This window comes from Tiliqua scincoides, chromosome 1 (assembly GCF_035046505.1).
Source record: "Tiliqua scincoides isolate rTilSci1 chromosome 1, rTilSci1.hap2, whole genome shotgun sequence".
Taxonomy (NCBI): domain Eukaryota; kingdom Metazoa; phylum Chordata; class Lepidosauria; order Squamata; family Scincidae; genus Tiliqua; species Tiliqua scincoides.
This window is the reverse complement of record NC_089821.1, coordinates 45,730,809-45,756,665: the sequence shown is the minus strand read 5'-3', so window position 1 is coordinate 45,756,665 and position 25,857 is coordinate 45,730,809. Positions and strand designations below refer to the sequence as shown.

The 25,857-nt window shown below is 40.1% G+C and overlaps 1 protein-coding gene across 3 annotated transcripts in view; it reads left to right on the top strand.

Moving 5' to 3' along the window:
- TEAD1 (TEA domain transcription factor 1) overlaps positions 1 to 25,857 on the top strand; it is a 244,272-nt gene that overhangs the window by 140,415 nt on the left and 78,000 nt on the right. For 2 of the 3 annotated variants that reach the window (XM_066639093.1, XM_066639085.1), the window contains exons 4-5: positions 6,525 to 6,589; positions 17,039 to 17,101. In XM_066639093.1, coding sequence (XP_066495190.1) covers positions 6,525 to 6,589; positions 17,039 to 17,101 — 128 coding nt within the window. Of the gene's footprint in view, positions 1 to 6,524; positions 6,590 to 16,886; positions 16,950 to 17,038; positions 17,102 to 25,857 lie in introns of all 3 variants that reach the window. The other variant, XM_066639100.1, reaches the window with a different exon arrangement.

Here is a 25,857-nt window from a genome sequence, read left to right as displayed (position 1 = left end):
AATGACTCTTATGTTAGAGTCAAAAGGTCAGCAAGTCTGTTTTTCAGTCACTGGAGCAAAGAAACTTTGTTTTTTAAATTAATTTGCTATAGTGCGTTTTTTTTAATCCATGTTAGTGCTTGGAACGGAACCCAAGCAAATAATTAGTCTCAACCTGTATATTAGAGATGGAACTCATATGAATGAATGAAGGTCTTGCAATAGCTCAAGGCCTATAAAAGATCTTGCACAAAGCAAGGCCAGCCTTTCCTTTGCTGCTGCAGCCGCATCACAGATGTGAAACAGCAAGCAGTGGAGGGTGCCCTTGTCCCACAGCTCACGCAAGAGGTCAAACAGTTGGCTGTCACGCTGAGAGCAGTTGCGTCAGGCCAGCACGGGCTCCAGCAAGTTTCCAGAGGGCCAGAGGCTCATTGGAGACTAGGGGCTCCCTGCGGACAGGATAGGGAGTCCTCAAGGGCTGCAAGTGGCCCCAGGGCCGGGGTTTGGGCACCCCTGCCCTATACAATATATAAGATTGTAACCCTAACGGGGAGCTGCTACAAATGACCCAATAGGTCAAGGGAGCCACCAGTCGAAAACCTTTGGGAACCACTGAAGTAGAGAAATGAACAAGTTGAAGTAAACAAGAAATGAAGAAGTTACTTAAGTTCATCTAGCTATCCTACAAAGGTCATGTCAGTCCTATCTACATGCTGATTGGGTCATTCCTCTGTGTGGTGTTAACACACATAGCATTCGGTGGCACCATTCACTTCCCTTTGCTGTAACTTTTTTTTAATGCACTATATCTTCATGTTGATGTACATGAAGCTTCTTTCTAAGCTGTACATTATTAACAGGCTTGGCTTCTTTGGTCATCTCACTTTTACTCTGCAGCAGCACAAAATTCCTTTCTAATTAGGCAAAAGGAGAATGGTCCTTTCCAATGTTGTAACAAGTTTCCCCAAATATCTTCTTTTAACAGGATAAAACTGTGATTTTCTCAATTTTTTAATGTGCTAATTTGTTTTAAACTATAGAAAAGACCTGAAAAAATGTTTGAGAATCGGAAACTTACCCAAGTTAACCTTCCTTAGTTCTTCTCTGAGAAAGTTAAATCTGCTTTTAAAATAGTGTCCCTTCCAATGAGGATTGTAAGCCTCCTGTAATTCTTCTAAGAAATGGACCTCCTTTTTTCCTTGGCAAACAAGTAAAACTGAAGCCACCTACTGAGAAATTCTATTTTGCTAATTTTTATCTATTATGATGCAAATACTGATTTTAATCCCCTTAACTCATCCATCATGCATGACAGATGAGCCAGCCCATTGTTTGTGTATTTGAAGAATTTCTGGCCAAGTCAGACTTCTCACTACCAACTCTTGGCAAACCTGTACTTGTTTTAAAATTGGTTGGTACTCTGTGTTAAATCAGCACTTTTGAAAACTCAAATACAAACTTAGCTTGCAAAGTTTGCATTTGTCTAGTCAGTTTTTGCATCATCATAGCAACGAACATGTTAATCTTTCTATAATCCTTTAGTTTTATGTCATCTGTTTTGGATGTGGATTTGGTAACAAAACTGCAGTTTTGCTCTTGTGAAAAGCACAAAATTAATATTAATGTTGATATGAACTGCTGAAAAGAAAAAGTACAGTTAGTATTGCATAGTAAAGTATAATATCAAGGTAACAAACAAAACATAATCAAAGCATCCAAATAAAACTAGATCATACCTGTTGTGAATAGTAAGTATTTTACCATGAGGTTAGCAGCCCTGGAGGGGGAAAAACTGAATCTGATAATCACAGAAGCTGAAACGACGAACTTTTTATTATTATTATTATTATTATTATTATTATTATTATTATTATTATTATTATTATTATTATTATTATTATTTCATTGCAGAATGAGTTTGCAAGCTGTAGCTAAATATCTAGTCATAGTCTAATATGAAAAATGAGTTTGTAAGGTTTAGCTAAATAGCTAAGCCATAGTCTAATATAGTTAAGAAAACTTAAATCCATTAAGTTCAGTGGGTTTAATAACACTACTGGTTTGTAAGTTTCTGAAACTGAAATACAGGATCATTGTGAATGGCCATGCGGGACTGAGGATATTAAAGACAATTAAAATGGCTAACAAGGAAGTTCTGGTTGGTTCTTTGGGATAAATTCCTTTGCAAAAATTTCACTTATGCCACCAGGAGCTCCTAGTTCCCAGTCCTGGTACCATTTCTATTTCAAATGTGAAATGATAAAAAAGACAAGTGAATTATTTTCATCCATGTGTTAAGCATTTTAGATAATCATTTATGTCATTGCCATGATTTTGCCATAGTCACTTAGCAAGTGACATTATATTGAACATTCTTCTGAAATTATATATAAATGTGTTGTTTTTAGTTGACATGATGACATTAGCTTTCAATGGTTTTCCGTTTACTTTTTTATACCATGTGGGAGTATTTTAATGATATCGTAATACTTGACAATGATACTTTAAAAATATAGTTATTATCAGGTCATCAACAGGGGAAATCCAACAGGAGTGCAAATATAACAGAAAAGGCAGAACAATATGGGAGAGGAATATTGCTGACTTAACCATGCAGATTCAACACCCAATATTTTTTCAAAGATGCTAAACCTCTTGTAGCTTCTAAATTGGATTTGCAGCTGAATGAAGTATCAGCTGCTGCTGGACAAACCCATAAAGGCAGGATGGCTGGCCTTTTGTAGGCAGGGCTTAAAGGACGATTGATATGTTTTAGCACTTTTAGGATTATTGTGATTAAGAGGAAACCACTCTGAATGATAGGGAAAAGAGTGTAAAAATACACAGCCCACAGCTGGTAAGCAGCATGTGTTTGCTATGAGGGGAGGTCATGACTAGTTGATCCTGCTGGTTCTAGTGTTGATTGACAGATAAGAAAACTTGATATTATGGAGCAGGGGATTGCTTTAAAAGAACATGGTTTGCAAAGTTGAGGAAGCAAATTTTATCAGAATGGAGTAAACGTAATTAGAAGTGCTTTAGGATGTCTGTCTTGCAATTAAATTCTAGCAGCAGGGTTTTTAAGTGCCTGCAAAAATCTTCTAATAAGGCTAAAAGAGGCAAAACCAGATGATTAGTCTATCCAGTCCTAGCTGGATAATGATAATTGTGGGTTTTTTTATTTATATAAAACATACTCTGTACTGGTGGGTAGCAGAACAGTATCCTAGGTATGTGGAAATAAACTTTGCAGGACTTGTAAACAGGCATCTGCAGAAATATTTTGTATGTATGATTTATGCAAAGGGGGGGAAGCCTTTGGTAGAAAGCAGTTTTATTTTTTTATGAAACACCTGCCTCACAACCACGAATGTTGTTTTTTAACTGCACTCTCTCTCTCTCTCTCTTCCCCCCTTCTTTCCCTCATTTTGGAATTGTAGCTTGTTCAGTTGACTGTTTTATTTTTTAAAAAAACCATTTCAATCTTTGCAAATGTGCATTTAAACGGTTGAATCTCCAGCTCTTTTTTTTTTTTTTTTAAAGTGGGGCTGTACCTCTTTCAAAATTTGAGTTTAGCATACCACACAGGAAAGAACACAAGCTTGCCAAGTCCTGCTGAGCGTTTTTTCAAGCCTGTGAAAAGAATGAATTATTCAGCAGTAAGCATGCTTACAGCTGGCCATTTGGGAGCTTTGATGTGCGAATCAGGCAGTTGCATGAATGCCCTTATTGTCATGTTATGTGTACACAGTGTGTGAATTATTGAAAATAGTGAGGCCTGAGCCTCATCTGGTAGAGATTACAGTGCAGGCATGCTGGGTGAAGGTCTGTAATTGAAAATCCCCAGATGCTGTTTATTTGGCCTATGTCACATGACCTTCTGCAGTAAGCTTGTCTGAACAAAACGCTGCCAGGATAGGAAAGCATTGCCCAATTCCCCCCACCCCGCCCCCTTTGCCATAAGCCTTCTCCAAACTCGCTGTGGGACCACTCTCAAAACTCACGATGGGGATGACTTAACACCTGCCTATAATATTTTTAAAGGCTTAAAATAGATTTTGCTCATGGCTTTTAAATAGTAGCTGTTTGTCTTAGAGGTCGAAACTGTTTAATCAGTTGTTGACTTTTATCTACAAGAGGCTTTTTTTGTTAGCTAATTTGGATTTAAAATGTCATTCTTTTCTTTTGTTTTCTGCACAAATGTAGCAAGAGATGTCTTTCCCCCACCCCACCCACCTACTGGCACACAGGCACTAGAAGCAGTTTTATAGCATCTTATGTGGCCATAAGATGGTGAGGACTACTCCTGATGCCTAAACGTGTCCAGACATTGATTGTGTTGATACAAAATGTCCCCTGAGAAACTGCTGCTACTGAGGAATAGCTCTTGGACACCACCAGTCCAACTGCCAATGAAATTTGTGTTAAACTCTGCTAAGAAAAGAAGAGGTCTGTTTTTGGAACTGGAATCTTCTTATTTTTACTCCCTTGAATAAATTTGGCAATGCTACTTATGTTAAGGGTTGATATTTAGTTTGCCAGAGTCTCTTTCCTGAGGAATTGTAGCTTCCTTCTTTGCTTAAGCATTTATCACTTGGTGGTTATATTTCTGTCAGGTCAACAAAACCCCAAAAATATGATGATGGTGCCTAGGAATGTTGGCGTTTTGCCTCCATTTTTTTATGCACCTATAAGAATGAAAGTTGATTTCCAATCCTTCTTTTAACTGTGTAGTGATGGTGTGCTTTTTGTTTTATTTTGATTGGATGATGTCTTATAAACCAAGGGAAATGTCGCTTTGGTTTAACTGCTTGCCCATTTGGCATTCCATTTGTGAGTTTGTCAGTTTCTTTGTAATGCGATAACTCTGAACATTGAGATATCAGAATGAAATTTAGTACACGCATCCAGGGCACAATTCTCCACTTCTCAGTTTCACATTCATCCCTAGCTTGACCTCTACATTCATGCTCCAGATTGCTGGGAGTGAGCAAAGCCTCACAGACATTGTGCTTTACTGGTATTTTAATGTTGCATATACTTACAGTTATGCATGCATTGCAGTACTATTCATTTTATATTAGATATTGCCCACCTGAGAAAGTTAAAAGCTGACCACATATTCTGATTACCTGCAGTACCAGACACAACTGGATTTGTCATACTTTCAAAGAAATTGTATGCTATGTTAGCATTCTCACTGTCACCTCCTCTAGTATACCTCTAGCAGCTACAAGTCTAACATTCTCACTGTCAGCCTGCTTCCTCTGTTTCCTTTTCCAAAGCATTCCAAAGCAAAGGGGGGGGGGGGAAGAAAGCTTCCTTTTGCAAATGAAGAGAGGTGAGTCAAGAGCATGATAGGGCAATTTGAGAACTGTTGATTAAGTGCAGGAATGGGACCTGTGGATACTGAGGAATGTCCAGTGGTGTTCCTTGGCACTGTGCTGCCCAGGGGCACATCTCCAGGGGTGCCCCCCCACCTGGATGCGTTGCCTCCCTGGGCCTGCTGCTTCAGCCAAAAACGAGAAGTGATGGTTTTCAGCCTCCAGAAGGCCTCTGTGAGGGGAGACAGCAGGACCAGGGTGGTCTGCACCTTGGGGTGGGGTGGCGGCAGCTGGGGGTGTGGGAGGCAGCGGATGCCCCCCTGGGGAATCTGCAGCCCCAGACCATGGGACCCCCCTCTGGGCCCCCTGCCAGGTATGCCACTGGGAATGCATATACTTCATACATCTGTAGCCCTCTCCATATCAAGGGCCCACATTTGAGGAAACTGATGGATAAGGGAGTACTATAAGGGCCCTGTTTTCACAAATTAGCATCTCTGTGAATGAAAAGCATTTTCCAATAGGGAGGAGAGAATTGAGAAGTGGGATCAAGAACCCGCAAGTCACATATATAGGACCAAATTGCATGCAACATTAAATCATTTTAGGACACAATCCTAACCAGGTCTACTCAGAAGAAAGTCTTATTTTGTTCAATGGGGCTTATTCTCAAGAAAGTGAGGTTAGGATTGCAGCCTTGATTAGTTAGCATCTTAAACTGACTGAAGAGTAACAGCTTCTTGGAGCCACAGTTCAGATCAGGATTGTAGTGCAGAGATAGGGTGTGTTTGACCCTTTTACTTCTGTGTAATTTCCCTTTAGAATTATTCTCCCCCAAAGCCGCTATGAATGATAATAAATTCCAATTGCTGCCAGTTGCGAGAATTGCAGTTTTGACATCCTGGAATTTGCAATAGTCAGATTGTGCTGACCTCACAGAACTTGGAAATTTTGAAACTGTTTTTGTTGAAAAATTCTCCATTGGCTCAGTCTCCAGTATGCTATTAGAAACTTTTAAAGATATTTCCCCTTGTCTCATTCCACATGCCACCTCCTCTCTAATATTCAATCTGAAATATCTTTTTGAGGCAGTGTTTGAAAAGATAGTAGAGGCATTGTTTTGTTGGTGACCTCTGTTTTAAAATAATGTATGTAAAACATTTACTTATTCTTGCTGAATTGCTACTTTTGGCCTTCATTGTAATTTTGTATTTGTTTCAGGTAGGAATGAACTGATAGCCAGATACATCAAACTTAGAACGGGAAAGACACGGACCAGGAAGCAGGTAAGCCCGTCCTACAGGAGAAGAGAATGCATGTTGATTTATAATAGAATGTAGTGATCTTGGCTGCAGTGGCTGTCTGCTTCAGCTCTGGTTAGATATAATTTTGGCTTTTCATTGTCTTGAGTTTGCTTTTAAGAATGCTCCTGTTTTGTTCTATTCATCACTTCAGTGACTGTTTATTAGGCACATGGTGTACACTTGCATCTGTGAGCTTCTGTATTTGAAAAATAGCTTAGAAGTATTAATCAATTAACTTCCAAATAAATAATCAACAGCCCAATTCTATCATGTGATTTACAGAAGTCCAGCTGCTGTAAATTAGCTGCTGGTGAAATGCAGAGTACAGCTTGTGGCCATTGTCAGGTTGCCATTGTAAAGGGGCAGCAGCATCAGATGCCCATTCCAGTGCTGGTAAACCAGCATGGAGTGTGGATCATGACATGGGCATGTTGGAGGAGGAACTGGGCAGGGTGGGGGTAGATCCGGCAGCAGTTGCACACAGCGGATCTCACCCCTTTTTCCAAAACCTTCTCAAGCCACTCACCTCAAAATAGGTGACATATTTATTTCACTATGTAAACTGCTTTGTGAACTACTCCCGTTGAAAATTTTCTTAATATTCTTAATATGTTAGAGGAGACTCTTGGGTCTTACATGGAGGTTTAAAAAAATTTTTTTTTACTTACTTCCTATTTGCTTTAAGGTCACCCCTCCTCCATAGCATGCAGCGTGCACCTTTTTTGCACGTGCTGCATGCTATAGCATGGTGGGGGTAGGATTGGGCTCTTAAGTTTCTGTAACAAGCTGGGGAACAGAGGTTTTATTTTTTTCATGTTAAACTCCTGCCTGCTCCTAACTTAGTTACCCAGCCTCCAACAGGTCAACAACCTTTGGTAGAATGTCATCATCTAGTTGTTTCAGATAGCTAGAATCTGGGCTTTTTTCCTAATGGAACGCGGGGGTACGGAGTTCCGGCACCTTTTTGCAAGGGCCCCTCCCCTTCGGAGGCATTCCGGGGGGGAGCAAAACAGAGGCATTCGCTGGGTGGGTGCTGGGGGGTGCAGGGTGGATGGGTGCCTGGCCCCTGCCTGACCGCACAATGACCCCCTCCTGCCCCCACCCCAAGCTCTCGCCTGAGCCCAGCCCACCACCCCTCCCCCCGCACTCTGCTTCCCCACGCAGCTTCCAAACTGGTGGAGGGCACGGGGGACACGCGCCAAGGAGGAGGACGGACAGCCAGCCAGCCAGCCAGGGAGACGGGCTGCAGCACCCACAGAACGCCCAGGTACTGGCTTGGCGGAGGAGGAGGAGAAAGAAGCTGGCTGGTGCAGCCCCCATGCCAATCTGCAGCACGAGCCTAGGTGTGTCTACTCAGAAGTAAGTCTCATTGTGCTCAATGGGGCTTGCTCCTGGGAAAGGGTGCATAGCCTTGCAGCCTGAGAGCCCAAGCCTATGCATGTCTACTCAGAAGTAAGTTCCATTGTGTTCAATGGGGCTTACTCCCAGGAAAGTGTCATAGCCTTGCAGCCTGAGTAGACAGGCAGAGGAAGGGCTCTGAGGCTGCAGTCCTCTCCACACTTTCCTGGGAAGAAGCCCCACTGCTTCTACTGGGACTGACTTCTGAGGAGACAGCCATAGGCTTTGGCTTTGAGGCTGCAGTCCTCTCCACACTTTCCTGGGAGGAAGCCCCACTGCCTCTAGTGGGACTGACTTCTGAGTAGACAGCCATAGGCTTTGGCTCTGAGGCTGCAGTCCTCTCCACACTTTCCTGGGAGGAAGCCCCACTGCCTCTAATGGGACTGACTTCTGAGGAGACAGGCACAGGAGGGGCTCTGAGGCTGCAGTCCTCTCCACACTTTCCTGGGAGGAAGCCCCACTGCCTCTAATGGGACTGACTTCTGAGGAGACAGCCATAGGCTTTGGCTCTGAGGCTGCAGTCCTCTCCACACTTTCCTGGGAGGAAGCCCCATTGACTCTAATGGGACTGACTTCTGAGGAGACAGGCACAGGATTGGGCCCTGAAGCTGCCATCCTATCCACAGTAAGCCCCATTCACTAAAGTGGACTTCTGAGTAGACATGCATAGGATTGGGCTCTTAGGCTGCAATCCCAGGCACTTTCCTGGGAGTAAGCTCCATTGACTAGAACGAGACTTACTTCAGAGTAGACATACATAGGATTGGGCTCTTAATCCTGGCAGAGATATATATCTGCACCCGTTTTCACCTGCTAAGGGCAGGTGAAAAGGGATTCTATGTTTGTACAACATGCTGTCCAGCCTTGCCAGAGATCCTCTTCATCCTTCCCCCACAAGCATGCCCTCCACCAGCCAGCGTTTGCAGCTCCTCTCCAGCAATGCACAGCAGCTGCTCAGGGCAGCAGAGAACATACAATTGCATGACAAGCGCCTTCCCAAAGACACAGAGTATTCTGATACCTGAATTAAACCATATTTAATCGCTTGTTTGCAAACGTAGCTGTTTCTATGTGCACCTAAGGACCCCTCTCATGTAAGAATTCTTTTTTTGTTCTTACTCCCACAGTTGCTTAGAGTAATTTTACTACATGGAATTCATGTAAGCCATTTTTCGGAAGCCATTCACTGCTTCCTCTCCTGGAAGTGGTGCCACACTACATACTACGTGCTACAAGTGCACCTGTACAGTATTTTTCCCCATGTGTAGGAAAAGTAGCTAGGGGGAAGGGGGTGTGGAGATTGACAGCCCAATCCTATGCATGTCTACTCAGAAGTAAGTTAATCTTTAGGGGGGAAGCACATAAAAAATATTTTATTTCTCCAATTAAAAATGGTTTAAAAATAAATAAATAAATAAAAGATTAACAAGTTGTGAGTTCCTGCACCTTTCTTTTTACAAAAAAGGCACTGGCTAGAATGCTTTATTAAATCTGTTTATGTGAAGTACAGGTCAGGACTCTGTATATGTGGATTCTGGACTATGCACTATATGTGGATTCTGGTTTTAACTAACCGCACAATGGAAACCCACGATAGAAGCTGAACATGAGCTCCTGGACATGACCAGAGATGTTCTCCAGTCATGTCTGGGAGCCTTTCTGAGGCCTCAGAGGCTTTGCACAACCTCTGGGGACCTCAGAAAGGCCTCCAGAGGTGCTGTAAAGGCACTTCAATTTTTTCCAAAAACTGGAAGTGCCTTTCTGGCACCTCTGGAGCCTTTCTGAGGCTTGTAGAATCCTTTGTGGGCCTCAGATCCCCTCTGGATGGTGACTAGAGAACATATATTGTGTCTGGAGATCCTATGGACCAGACCGGCTGATTTACTAATCTGCAGGTTTTGGTATCCGCGGGGGTCTGGGAATAGATCACCCACTGATACTGAGGTTCAACTATACTCCAGTATTATCTGGGGAGTAAACTTGATTACACAAACCTGTTGATATCTGTTGATATCAGGTTTTAGGCCAGGCAGGGCCCAAAGTTACATCATTTTATGAAATCATTTGTTCATGACATTACAAAATAGGGGCAGCCATGCCTCATGATGTCTCAGAGCAGAGGAAGAAGGAGAAGCTTGATGTATATATACTTGGGGCAAGTTCCAATTGGAATCTCTGTGGGTAAAATAATTCCCTCAGGATCTCTTGAGAGACCTTTTTAAAAAGATCTCTTGTGTCTTTTTTATATATTGAAAGTCTCTCCAGTCATGACTGCTGGAAGGGCCTTTTGTAGTCACAAAAGGAGAGGATTGATCTGTTAGCCAATCATAGAAAAATTATTACATAAAGTTCTAAAATCTAATATAAAAGTAGGGAAAAAATTATTTCATCCTGGTTGTGTGGTAGAAGATACACGCCTAACTGTGTGAGAAGGGACTCCTCCACAGAATTTAGGTCTTGAAATTTTATTCCATGAGATTTAAAAAAAAGTCAAGTTGGATAAATGTCTATTGTCCTATAAGTCATATTTTCTTAGATGTTTTAAGAATTAGGCCTCGCTTTGTTAACAGATGCCTTTCTTCTTAAAGTATATTCAGGATGTATCTTTGCTTTCCTGAAAAATCTCAGGAATGTGCACACACTCTCACAATGACCATGACCTCGAATAATCAGAGGAAAGCAGAGAAGCAGTAGTGTAGCTAGAGGGGGTGCAAAGCCCTAACTTTTGCATGGCACCTCCTTACAGTGTGCAAGCAGCCCTTCCCCCTCCTCTCTAGAGCCATTCCGGTTCACTAGCGTAAAACAGGCATTTCTTCCATTTTGCTCTAGTGGCCCAGAATAGCTCTGAAAAGGTGGGGGAGGGGCCACTTGCACACCATGTTGAGACACTGTGCAAAACTTAGTGCTTTGTACCCCTCTAGCTACACTACTGCAGAGGAGAGCCTCCTGTATCTATCATCTGAGCTCCATAATTTACCCTTTCTGATATCTTCTCTGTGAAAGTTTCCAGTCTGGCTCCACCATGACATTGCTGTCATTAGACAGATTTCACTTTGAAAAACAGTACCCAGGAAATTTACATTTGAAGTGCTTTGGGCAGAATGACATCATGAAAGAGCTCTGAATGTGATTACAGGTAGACTAACTCCAGAATACAGTCAGAGTACAAATCCAAGTTTAAAAAAAAAAAAAATTAAGAACATTACGCCTGCTTGTAATATGAAGAGTGAAGAGTCTATCTGAAGAGTGAAATACATTTTATCACAGCCAGTTTCCCCTGAAAACAAGATGGCTTTCCAGGCCCAGATTTTCAGACAATAATGGTTTTGAGATTCTAGTTTAACTTTTTGTACCTGATCTACTCTTTTCAAATACTTACACTGCTTTATGATCTCTGCAGGCTTTTTGAGTTCATTTTCCTGTCACATTTTTTATGATATAGGAAAGCCCTGTGTCATCTGTGTCTAAAAGCAGTTGCTTCAAAGCTTTATATGAATCACTGCCTCTGAGAAAGATGCTGGTACTGCCTCTTCGAGCTGACATTTTCCTCCCATATGATAGTTTTCATGGGAAATTAAAAGACTTCATGTCCGCTTTCATGTGTCTGTAGCTGTCCATTGCTGTTAATGATGACAAGATCTTTTGACTGTGAAATCTAAACCAAAGATAATTCTGTCCTTATGACCCCTGAGTTCTATAACATTCAACTTTGTCACTGAAAAAACCTCAGTAAACCTAAAATGTGTACTTGAAACATTTTTAAACTATCAGACATGTCCTAAACTTTCAAATGCATTATAGTTTCTGATTATTCAAAGTATAATGATAATATTTCCATAGCTATGATGATTAGATACCCCCCTTTTTAATATAAACTGAATTTTTGCTACAAGATTTAATATTTTGTACTTGTGGCTCCTGTGACTTAAATCTCTTGTATTCAAAATTAAAAACAGTTGCATGACTCTCTAATTAAAAAAAAATTTCAGAAATGTTCATGGGGTTCATTAAATATTTAGGTTTTAGTGTAGGATTGCAGTGTTCGGTCAGATTTTTGACTGAAAGGGCGACCGTTTTGTTGGAATTGATTAATACAGGAATGTTGAATAGTGATTTCTGTAGGGGGCATCTTGATTCTTCCCTCTGAGAATAATTCAGACTCATCCACATCAGTGTATTTGACAGTGATTACTGTATGTTAATCCAGACCTGGACCACAGGTTCCAGTGAAAGTCACCCAGTGGAAGTCACAAATTCCAGGTTCCAGTGGAAGTCACAACTACCAGGAAGTTCAGAGTGCACTTCCAGTGCATTGAGGGAGTGCTGTTCCTCTTCCTTCCTCACATGCCCAGTGCTGCTTCAGTGCAATGAAAAGTGATACTTTTATTAACACCTTGCTGCATGCACACTTTTGATCTCCGAATGCAGGTGGTGGAACATCCCACAACAGAAGGTGTATTTCCAGTGAATGTCAATACATGCTCTCACTTTATCAAAGGACCACTGGTCATTTGTACAGAGACTCAACTATCCTTAGCCTCTTTATACATGCCCAGAACAAATTGTGGAATCCATACCAGCTTCCCTCATCCAGTCCAGAATTAATGATGGATTTGAATAACTTCATTCAGCTTTGCGAAGAATTGAAATCAAATGCTTCTCTTCATCCCTTTGTTATTATATTTTTAAAGATTGCCTTGTTATTGTAATTTATTTTAAACTTTAATGTAGTAATGTGTCACTGTCATGCATTTAATATTACTGTGTTAAGAATGGTGAAGTTCCTACACAAGCATGCTGTGTTTGTTTTGTGGCACAATGAAAAGTAATGCCAATTCAGCAAAGGTTGGCGGGGGGATTGGACTAGTGCCAACCTCTCAGGCAGGCATTTACATCAAGTGATATTTTCTGTTGCTGAACTTCTTTGTTTGACAGAAATCAAAAGTGCAGTGGATTTTAAAAGTGAGAGGCAAGCAGCAATATAGAGTAGTACCACAATCCAAAATGTATAATTTGAATTCTGTTCCTGGGAGTAATCAGGATCAGTGCAGGTAATTTAAGAGGTTCTTGTCAATTGTTTTTGGTTTGGGGTTGCACAACTGGGTAAGTGACAGTCTCTTCTTTGTGGCGTTTTTTTTTTTTTTAGCAAGCTGTTAATTTTTTGTACCTAAGAGCCCAATCCTATGCATGTCTACTCAGAAGTAAGTCCCATTATAGTCAATGGGGCTTATTCTCAGGTAAGTGTGCATAGGATGGCAGTCAAAGTGGCCTTCTGGAATCAGAAATGTAGACCCAAGTACCCTTTTTGCATTTTGAATTAGGCATCATGTAAATGGTGGCATCATTGCCATGATATTTTTTGAAAATCATAGCAGTGGCAGAATTTCGAAAAGGGCTCCGAAGCCTTAGGATTTCACATGTGCCCTAAGGAACAATGTTTTAATTTCCCATTAATTTCCCATGTTGAAATTTCCCCTTTCAACAAGATAGACACATTGTTTAGAAATGCATAATCAATATAAAAATGATTGTCACCCCCTTTCTGTTTGTCAGTAGCCCCATTCACAAGTAGTTCATTAGCAGATAAAAGGCAATTTTATAATCAGTTGAGTTTAGTCTTTTCCATTTATCTTAGGTGTTCAGCCTCAATTCACACATTATTTCAGTCATGGTCAAAGAATCTTAACTGTGGTTTTAGTCTGATATCTGAATTGGCAAACCATAGTTTCCAAGTGTTGGTCTAACATAAATCAAGAACCATGGAGTTTGCTATCTATAGTTCTGCATGATATCTGAATTGGTAAACCCAAGTTGGGATTATTATTCTGCCTGCAGACTGGAAGGCTGAGCAGTTTATAATAACCATAAGCAGTTTATAATAACCATAGCTTCCATATTTGGAAACTAAAATCCTAATTTGGATTACTGTGATATCTGAATTCTGTCACACATGCTGATAAGGGCTCATTTTACCTGTTGATTAAACAGGCCTACTAACTGAAGTGAAGAGATAACCAATATGACTGAAATGTTTTTCCTGTGCACAATAAAGAAATTTTTAATGCCTTATCATGGGGAAAAATATCCTAGTAGAAAGTTAATTCACATTTTGAATTGTTGTAATGATCCTTATCAGGATTTGGAGGACATTCGGTTTTTCTCCACCTTTCCTGGCAACTTTTGGTACTGTATTTCCTACCCAGTGTTTCTTGCTTTGGAAGGATCCATAATTTCATTTAGAAAAAGTATTTGTCACTTTTAGAAAAAGTGTTTCAGTGTAGTTCTGAAATGAGCTGTCTTTTTGCATGTAAGTTTGTGCTTAAGGAGAATCAAGCTGCTCCACATTTTCAGGTTTACAGCACTTCTGACAAATGTATGGAACTCTACATGTGCAGGATGTTCCACTCTGATATTGTCACAGGGGTGCACTTCAACTGAATACAATGAGACAGCCTGCTTGTCTGGAAGTGTCTGTACACGCATCAAAGTGTTCCTCAACTCTGGAACAGAAACATAGAAATAACTTGACAATCTCCACAAACAGAGAAAAATTATAATTGTATCACAACACTATACAGTGGCTACTAATAATGTATAGCTCACCTTACACAACACAACAATCAAATTATACTGTGTAATTACACAGGCATTACAAATTGACGTATGCGGGAAGAATCAAACTTCTTATATTATCAAGTGAGATTCAAAGAAAGTATTTAAAGGTAGTAACTTTTCTTTTCGTATACACCAGCCAATTACCTGACTGCCTCTCATGTGAAGGCTGTGAAACTTCAGGCTTCCATTGGTAAAGGACAGTTCTGTCCACTTGGGAAGCATTTTGGAAAAACTTGTTTGTAATGTTCGTTGATTTCCACTATCTGGATCAGGGGTGCCCAAACCCCAGCCCGGGGGCCACTTGCAGCCCTCAGGGACTCCCAATCTGGCCCTCAGGGAGCCTCCAGTCTTTAGTGAGCCTCTGGCCCTCCAGAGACTTGCTGGAGCCCGTGCTGGCCCAATGCAGCTGCTCTCAGCGTGAGGGTGACTGTTCAACCTCTTGTGTGAGCTGTGGGAAGAGGGCACCTTCCACTGCTTGCTGTTTCATGTCTGTGATGCAGCAGCAGCAGCAAAGGAAAGGCTGACCTTGCTTTGTGCAAGGCCTTTTATAGGCCTTGAGCTATTGCAAGACGTTCATTTATTCATATGTTCCATCTCTAATATATTCATTTATGTAAATTATTCAAGTTTGAAATGTAAATTAATTCTTTTTTTTTCCCGGCCCTGGACACAGTGTCAGAGAGATGATGTGGCCCTCCTGCCAAAAAGTTTGGACACCCCTAATCTGGATTGTTGGAGAGCATGTATATTGCATTAAAGCTATTGTAAAATAATTTCCTAGCTGCTTTTAAATAAGATATTTTGTACTCTTTCAAGTGGAGATCTCAGGTTCTTTTTTTCCTTTTTTTAAATCTTTGAGTTATGTTCTGGAGCTGTTTACATACCTGTGGAAATTACTATACATGTTGCTAAACAGCATTTGTGATTGCTCTATTACTTACAATTACAGTGAATGCTGAAGCAATCCATTGGATTTGCTGTATATCAAGAAGATGTATTTTTCAATTTTATTGGACTTTGCCGCAAGTATTGAAAGAATTATTTATACCACTTACAGAATGTGATCTTTATATTTCAAAACACTACCAGAAGTTTGATTCTTCCTGCATGTTTTCTTTATTACCAGAGTTGTAAAGACAGGTTATTGTTATATAGTTTGCAGCACTGTTAACTTCTGGATCAGGTATGCCTGAACTCAAGTTCCCACACATCAGTGGAGCTCATGGGGCCAGTCACAGCCTGACAGGGATTGTTGTGAGAATAAATTGAGATAATCTCTATGTATACCACCTTTACTTTTTGAAGAAAGGAAAAGGATATGAACACACTAAACAAACACTTTTAGAGCTTTTGCATATCTAATAAACTAAACCATTATTTTGGTCCATTAATTGTACTGGTTCCTAATTTGGTTGCATTGTCTTTTTGGAGTAATTATTTCCCTCTCTCTGTCCTCTAGTATAATATGACATTTTGTCTATAAAATATCTTCAAATATTGCATCCATAGGAAAATGAGCCTTATTCCATGGGCATGTGTTCACTCATGTTCCGTTTGAGATGTAAGCCATTTTCATATGTTCAGTATGCTTAAAATGAACTTGCATGGGGATGATGACAAGCCCTAACCAAAGTCCATTCATTTTAACATCTAGATGGAAACAGCTTATATGCCTAAGGGCTCAGTATAGGCATTCCAATAAATGTATGTAGATTGGGATGGCCACTATGGTGCTGCCCCTATATATGCTACACCTACATAATGTACAGTATTTGCAAAGGGCTTTCGTTCATCAGATGCAGTAGAATTTGGCTCTGTTAATGGGATCAGAACACAGGTTCCTTGAAATGAGGCTTGTGCTTAATTTTTGTGTAATAGTGCCTGATGTTAAACTTCTATTTGGTTTGGAACAACCTACACATGTTTAAGACAAAACTTCACAACAAAGTTGAAAAGGCTTTTAGAAAAGAGCATGTGCTGTAGTCCTTATCTACCTCCAGGCATCATCTGAGTTTTTCTCTTGTAGGAAAAAAAGTATTCTTTTTACTTTTTAATGAAGTCACTGCAGTGATGATCAATGTTAAATGTGTGATGTATGGCTGGGAATGTGGACTCTTAATAGCAAAGCTTACTGAAGATGCAAATAACTTGCCCCAAAGAAACTTTTATTTCTTTTATTTAAACAGTAGATATTTTATAGTTGATTTTTTTGTGTTTCTTTTGTGTTTTTCTTTTGTTTTTTATTTTATAACTCTGAACGATGTAGGTGTCTAGTCACATACAGGTCTTAGCAAGGAAGAAAGTTCGAGAAATTCAAGCCGCCATTAAGGTACGTTTGGCTTGCCCAGTTGTAGGGGGCTTTTCATCTCCATGGTTACAGGCTTTTCCTTTGTTTCCCTCCCTTCCCCTACCCTGCAGGTGTCTAGTCACATTCAGGTTCTTGCCAGAAGGAAATCTCGTGATTTTCATTCCAAGCTGAAGGTATGCGCTTTTCTGCTTTGGGGCTTGTGGTTGCTATGCATTTCACTTCCTGTTTTCCCTGGTGATTGGTGAATGCCTGGTGCTGTGATTCTTGTAACCTAGTTTCCTTGCATGTGGTAGCTGTTTACAATTCTTTGTTGTTAATCTCTCTCCCTGTCTCTGATTTCTGCACTAGCACCTATATTAAACTATTTTAACACCCTTGACAATGCTGTTTGCTGTGTGCGTACATACTCTGTAGAGAATGCATATCTTTTTTATATATATAATTGAGCCAGTAGGTGTTTTATTTATTTATTTTTTTAAAAAAGCTTAATCTTTTCCTTTTTAAACATTGTGGTTAAGAAAAAGGGAGACTGTGTTGCATGTGTACAAACATGCATACAACTGGAGTGGGATAACTGATATTTAGGCAATATCGTTTTTCGTACAATCCAGGTTTTTGAAACATTTGTCAAGATTTTTAAAAAATATATGTATTCTTATCAGGGTTAGATTCCCCACTCTAACCTAAGCTACTTTACTCCTATCTATGTCTGTGCATTGAATACAGATTTGTCAATTCTACCATTTATGAGGTACTCTCTTTTCCTCCAAATTGAAATATTTACTGTGGGCTTGATCCAGGCAAAGTAAAGCACTTTCAAGCCCTTGTCACTTTAGTAGGACAGTTAGACATCTGCTTAAATCTCACCCATTGAAATCAATCAAGGTACTTAGTTTTGATTGGATTATGCTCTTTGATTCATTTTATTTTTTAATTTCTCAAATCTGGGGGACATATTAATTATTTCTGTTAAATTTAACAAAAACTGTCCTTCTTTTTCCCCTGTTTTTTGAGGATAAATGGGAAGCAACAGGAAATGCTTTGTTTTCCACATTTTAATCATGCAATTTTGCACAGAAGAATCCTTTAGCATTTTTTTTACCCAGCAGACTGGAAGTACAGTGAAGTTATACACTGGTTTTCCCCCTTTTTTCTTCTTAATTGTTAGTAACAACTACACATCTTAGATGTAATCTAAAATCATTCTATCGTGCTATTGTTTTTTAAGAAACAAATATAAGAATGAATTTTTTTTGGAACTTGCTTGAAAGCAAAGCGTCTCAGAAAGTGATTGCATTACCTTAAATGGTAAACACTGGATGATGCTTGCCACAATCCCTGAACTGTAGTATGTAAATAACAGGCTGGCTTTGTAACTTGTCCTCCTTCTCAGGAGCTTTTGGTTTCCAATGTGCTGTGGGCAGCATGCTGGCAAGCTTGTATGGCTGTTGGTGGCTGGCTTTTGAGCTGCACTGGCTGAGCAGTCGGGGTTGGTGAAGAACTAAGACAACTTAAAAATACTGCTTTTTAACCCAGGGTGCAACATTTTCAGACTAAAACTATCAATCCTAATGGCTAAAATTAGGCATCTTAGCTCATGTTTAAAAAGTAAGCAGTACTGACTCCATGCACGTGCCTAAATCATGCTGGGCACCTGCAACCTCCTTTGTGGGAATAAATTAAACCATTTATTAGCATAACTTGGGTTTCTGAGAGAGCCTGTTTTACAATTACGTTGTTTGGAAAAAACAAAAGCATATTTCTGTTATTCACACCTAAGATCTTAAAAATATATCAGCTTTAATTCTTGTTGCTGCACCTCTCTTACGATCATGAAACTTTCTGCAGAGCAGAGCAGCGACATTACCTTGATACCTGCAAGTCCCTTTTCCTGGTGGGCTCTCTACTCTTCCACTAAGATGAGTTAAGCAGTGTTTTCTGCAGAATGCATAGGTTCTAAGGAATTTTCTTAAATAATCTGCTGATGCAGTTATCTGCTGAGTAATAACTTCTGCCACTCCTGCAATCTCAGTATGTATATCAGTGCAAAGAGACAAGCTGCAGCAATAAAACATGCTTGAGTGACAAGGCACCAGTGGAAATTAAGTCATTTGTTCTCAGATCATAAATCTTGTGCCTTGTCATGGTTGTGAGGAAACTGTTATCCCAGGAGCTGTTTTCATAAGCAAGGGTAGAAAATAACTGCCATAGAAGAAGAAGAATGCTATCATTCAAGTAATGGTCTTTCATGTGAAGGAGAAATAAAAAACATGGTCCTAACTAGTAAGAAAGAATGTTGTTGAGAAAGAGAGAAGGTTAAATCAGATGGCATTCTGCTTTCAGGAGTGTATCCATGAAGAATTTGGGGATCCACAACTATGGCATGCTTTCCCTCTTCTGTTCATCACTGGTATCCCAAATTTGGGATATCCTACTTTTATTTGAGTGTATGGTAGACCCTTCTTCTGGGATTCTGTCATGTGAGTCAGGATTACCCTACAATCAAATAAATGTAGGATACCCCCTGCGGCAGCGCTGAAAATACAGAGTGGCCTGGCCTGTACCACTTTCCTTTATTTCCAGTCACCTTTGCTGCTGTTTTTAGAAGACTGCAGGTGCCATGATAGAGCTAAGTGGAGGAGAGTCACAGCATTAGGATTCATAGGTTTAATTAAGACCCACATAGTGCTAACTCAAATTCAGTAGAAGGATCAGTTCTGGAAGCTGACTATCATCTGATTTGGTTCAGAGTCCTTTGCTTTGTCCTTTGCACCTTTGGATTGGAACAAAGAAGAAATGACACACAACTCATTTAGGACAACCCCCTTCTAAGGACTGATGTTCACTCTGTTGCTCAAAAATGTTTGGGAAGGAAGATAGCAAACAGTACTATCTCCCAATCTGCCTACTCCTATAGGAGCATTCAGAGGTAACCAAAGGCAGGCCACTTACCAGCCATGGCAATGCGCTGCTGGCCTGAAACACGAGAAGATGGAGGAGGAGACTGGTGCTGTTACTTCTCACACGGCACCCCCCTTCCAGCCTGGTACCTGGACCACCTCCCTGCTTACTGTGCTACAAGGAGTATTTATTCCTGCACACCTATTTCTTCTAAGGCAGTAGTTCTCAAACTTTAGCACCAGGACCCACTTTTTAGAATGACAGTCTATCAGGACTCACCACACGTGATGTCATGACCAGAAGTGTCATCATCAAGCAGGAAATTTTTAGCAATCTTAGGCTGTAATCCTACCCACACTTACCCAGGAGTAAGTCCCATTTACTGTTGTTAAATGAATATGCATAGTAGCTTGTTAAAAGTACAGGTCTGTAACATTTCCCCAAATGCAGTCACATACCACGGTAGCACCAAGTCTAATATATTAAAAATAAAATATTGAAATGAATGGTGACCCATCTGAAATTGGCTCGTGACCTACCTAGTGGGTCCCGACCCACAGTTTGAGAAACACTGTTCTAAGGCATTGTTGGCACACCCCCCACCCCAGTAGCTCTTTTGGGATACCACTCACGATACAATTAAACCTATTTAATGCTTTTTGTAAAGCCGAAAAGGAGATGTTTGTGGGCTTTCTGTGAAGCCGCAATATAACATGTAAGGCCTGACTTACCTCCTCAAGCTTTTTGGTCAGTAAGGAGCCAGGAGACTGAGAAGGAACTAGAATAGAGAACTGTAAAACAAAATAGTGTCTATAGACTTTTAACATAATGAAAAGCTGCTGTTATAATGTAGTCTACCCTGCTCTATAGCACGTGCAATTGAATTTTCTTCTCTTACCGTTAGAGCACACTCACCAGCTTGTGTTGGATTGAAGTGTGTTTTCTAGAAAGGCCATCTGATTTAATTTGAAAACTGTTTGTGACACAGGATCAGCCTCCCCATTGTTGTGGGTTCCAGTGATCAGTTACCTTCACTATTAGAATGCCATGCATTATTTTCCTTGGGAGTTCTCTGGCTTCAGCTTTTGATTTACTTTTTTTATTTTTCTGGCACCCTCATTGAGTTTAGAGTGCAGTCGATTATGAGTTGCCTAGACTCTGAGAAAGAGAGAGTGCTACAGGCCCTGAAACTGTACAGCAGGCAGTGGATTGGAGTTCGCTTTCCTGTATCACTGAGCTAGTGTCACAGAGAAGAAAGGATCTGTGCGCTGGTCTGTTAGGGTCCCAATTTGAGCCCTTTTATGTGATTGACATATATGACTTAAAAGAAATAGTAGAAATGGGTAATTCTGACCTAGGGATAGGCATGATTCATAACTGAGTCAGCAGTTATGAGCATCACAGGAGGAAAAAAAAAACTGTGACAATGTAATGTCAGTGTATTTCTATATCATCTTCAACTGCCCCTTAAAATGTCATCTTTTTCTGTCCAAGGTTGGCACACTAATCATAGCTCATACAAATATATGCAAATTAACAAAAGGTTCAGGTAAAAACAGAGAAACTCTGGAACCTTGAGAACTAGGCTTATATGCTGTCGGGGCCCAGATGCCCTGACCCCCAACTTATCCTGGAGCGGGCACCCCATGCCCAGGGTGGGGAGGCTTCCCTGCCCTTGAGGGGGCCAAAGCAGGTTGGCTCACCCCAACCAGACAGAGGAGGCTGGCAGGGCAAACAAGGAACACAGAAGGAAACAAGCCAGGAACAGGAAAGGCCTTTTCTGCCCCACCTGAAGGAAGGGGAGGGGCCAAAGGGGGCGGGCTTGCTCCATAAAACAGGGAGGCCAGGGATGAGAGACAAGCAGTGTGAAGTAGGGAGCTGTGAGGTGAACAGCTCCTGCTGCCAAGCCAGGTGTGGCAGCTCTGCTAAGGAGGAGGACAAGGGTGCTGGAACCCCTCTCCCCTCCAGCCAATCTGAGGCCTCCCTGGGGGTGGAACAAGCCTGCTCCAGGCCCCTCCAGGGGTGGGCCCCTACATATACTCAGGTTTGTGAAGCTCCTCCACCTAAGTGACCTACAGAAGCCACTTACATACTCTCTCTCTTAGCACCTGTAGTCTCAATTTTCTGGGTCATTTCAGCAAAACCACTAAACGCATGTTCTGCACCTATGCAGAATTCTGTTCTACTTCTTAATTACAGAAGACCTTTTTAGGAAGATAATATTTAATTCATGACACATGCAAGGATTAGATGCTGAGTAAACTTCTGTATTGTTCCTGATATTCATTTCTGCAATACAGCCACTTACGTTGTTTGTTTTACTCAGGCGTTTATATCCCATTTTTCATGCCACCCCGCTTTGTTATAACTGATAATCTGTATTTAGCAAAAGCATTGTTCACATTGCATAATTTGTACAAGGAAACCATACCAATATTTAACAATGTAGAGGTGAGGAGTGGAATCACACCCAGTGATTTCACTTCCAGTGTCTCCACATTCAACAGAAGGTCTGGGCAGAGCCTTAGTGTGTACAACTAACTGCATACATAGACTTTGAACATGGGATAGGATCCATATAGATTCTGTTCAGACTCTTGTTCTGTTCTTTAGGCTCCATTCATGACCAAGCCCTGTTTGTCAGTTGTATACTTTACCATAACCCCTTAAAGCAGTGGTTCTCACCTTTTTAGTACCGGGACCCACTTTTTAGAATGATAATGTGTCAGGACACACCGGGAGTGATGTCATGACCGGAAGTGACATCATCAAGCAGGAAAATTTTTATCCATCCTAGATTGCAGCCCTACCCACACTTACCCAAGAGTAAGTCCTATTGACTATCATTGTTAAAAGCATACACATAATATAAGCCTGTTATAAGTACAGATCTGTCATGTTTCCCCAAATGCAGTCATATACCATGGTAGCATCAAGTCTAATGTATTAAAAATGAACCATTGAAATGAATGGGGACACATCTAGTGAGTCTGGACCCACAGTTTGAGAAACACTGCCTTAAAGCAATCTCCAGCATGTTTTACTGAACAAGTATAACGTCCAATTGCACATAATTTGGCACACAACCCTGGGAAAAAATCAGGAATTATCATGAAAATGGTCAGGGAGGTGTTTATTACCCCTCTACTTCTGTCCGCTCTGCAACAGCTAGTACTTTTCTAGGGGCATGTGTCTTTTGGGAATTGCAGCCCTGACTCTACATGAAAATGAACAAATAATGGAAATACAGATCGGGTTATAATCAAGGTAGCATATTATTTGAATATTGTTGTAGGACTTGCCCAAAGTATCCTAGTAGCCTAGGACAGGTCTCAGCACATATTAATCAGAACTCCAGTTATTACTAATGAAGTTTTATATATCATAAAGTACATGTTAATGCAAAGAAATAGGCTTGACTCATTCATTGTGAACACCTGACATCTGTACATTCTGCTTTTATAACATCCAGTTGTGCAATACAGAGCTGAAGAAAGAATGTGTTCTGATAGTTTCCTCTTTTCTAGTACAGTATTAAGTAAGAATACAGTATAGCTCATTTAATAAATATAGAAACGAGCATACTATTTCTAGATGTATGTTACATGGCAACTGAATTGTACTCAGAGCAGATGTGCATTTCTGAATGTGTCAATGGACTGAACATGGTCATTCGGAGCTCCTGAGTGCATTACCCCAAATGCTTAAAAACACATGGAGGCTTTCAAAGTTTCCTGTGTTTACTGTGACAAACACTTCTGTTATATCCCAGGTATTGTGCCCCACATAATAGTAGCATATTCTAATATAGATTTAAAAAATCCTGTAAGGAAGTGATTGAAACTTCTCGAATACTTCTGATATGTATTTTTATGTGGCTGGTTCAAAAATAGCTGTCACTACTTATCTTTCAAGTAGGACATGCTGCAAATCCTCCTTTTGCACTGGGGTATCATAGCTTTTACTGCCCCAAACCGGGAAAGAATTTCATACTTTGGGGTGGGGAGGGGTGAGAATTCTTCTAAGTAGATTAGGAGGGGTATACAAATTAAGTAATTTTATCCTAGAAATTGCCAAACATTTTCCTTTGATTTCTACTATTAATTAGATTTAATTAATATGATTTTAAAATTAAAGGAAGCAAAAAAAAAAATGTGACAGTTGCCATGTATACCATGCTTTAAAGTCTGTTAGTATCCATGCTGCTTCCATGTAAAATGAAAATACTGTTGACGGTTAGAATGCTGAAGATAGTTCTGCACAGGGTTTTTTTTAATATATAAATGAACAATGATAAAAGCCTTGAAAAATTCCCTTTGATGTGAATGGAGTCTTCTGCATTTTGAAATACAATAAGATGGATTAATTGCTCCTCATTAGGCAGCAAGTTGGGACAGCTTTGAATGTGCTTTCTCTTTTTAGCACTAGCTATTGCCTGGCTGAAATCGCCAGCTTTTGTATTTACTACTGTCTTCTCTAATAATAAGCAAATTGGAGATCATGGCTACAATTATTCAACTGTCTTTTGTCCAGAACAATCATATACTTCCATGGTTTGTTTATCTTATTTTTTTTACTTGCAGCAAATAATTGCAAAGGTTATTCAAATCAATACAGTATGTGAGCAGAAATAAGATTTGCAAAATTACTTATTAGGAAACTATTTTTGCTAGTACTTCATGCTTTACTGTAAAATCCATTTTAAGAGCAAATTGCAATTTCTTTGGCTTCGCATTATTTCTTTTTAAAGTTATGTTTTGTTAGCTTTATGTGTGGGTTTTAATGAAAATATGTAATATTACAGGGTTTATGTTTGTTTAAAAAATGCAGTGTACCTCCTATTAATTATAAATGATTTTTTTTCCCAAATGTTATATTGAATACTCCATTTTAACTCCCTAGGATACAAAATAATTTTCATTAGAAATAGTTGGGTTGATTGAATTATTTCACAGAGTATGTTGATTTTAAACAGATGATAACCAACTGTCCCTGATTTTGTTGCCATGTGAAATTCTTTTCAACCTGTTTGAAAAGTTTAGTTTTCAAAGTTTAAATTTTAAAAAATGAAACAACTGTCAGTAATTGTGTTTTTCCTATGGCAGATAATTCAAAACCAGTAGGCAAAAACAGAAACCAGGGGCCTGATTCATTAAAAGAGATGTTAGTTTTTCATAGAATTTAATTCAACCCTTATAGCTTAATGCCCTTCAAACAGCTTGCAACTTGAAAATGTGGAAATTGTGTAAATACAGGCGTGCACCGCTTAAGAACCTTCTGCTTAATGACAGACCGCTTATATGACAGTGGTCAAAGCACAGCAAAGAAGCTCTTAATGAGGCAGTCACGTCTCCCATAGCCTGCAGTAGAATGTCGATTTACACAACCAAGAAGCTCTTAATATAAGAAAAAGCAATCAGTCTCCAGTAGCCTGTGCAGCCAACTAGTGTGTGGCAGCAAGTGTCTGCTTACACAACAAAGGCACTAGATTGGGCTGAATGCTTGTTTAACAACCTAATCACATAACAACGGGGATCAGAGGACATATCCCCGTTGTTAAGTGGTTCACACCTGTATTACAATCAACTTAGTAGTGGCCATATCCTCAACATTTGGTGGAATGCAGATGTCTGCATCAGTACCATGTGCTTCACTAGAAAACTTCTCTTATTTGCCACAAACCTATGCTTCATGCAGACACACAACATGCCCAAAGCCTTTCTTTTCCTTCCATATCAGTCTTTGCCCATTTGCATGATCCAATAAAGTCAATGAAAATTATCAAAGGTTTGGAGCAGCTTCCCTGTGGATCTTTCAAGTTTAGGGGTTAAAAAATCTACTGAGGTACATAATAAAGGGTCCCTCCTTCATAACCCAATGAATTTGGCAATAGATTCCAGACAGAAAGAGATTTTTCACACAATGCCTAGTTTATGTATAGAATCCACAATCAGAAATAAAAATGAAGTTAGGTCTGTCAACGATTATTGGCCATTATAGATAAATGGTCACCTTCAGGTTACAGTGT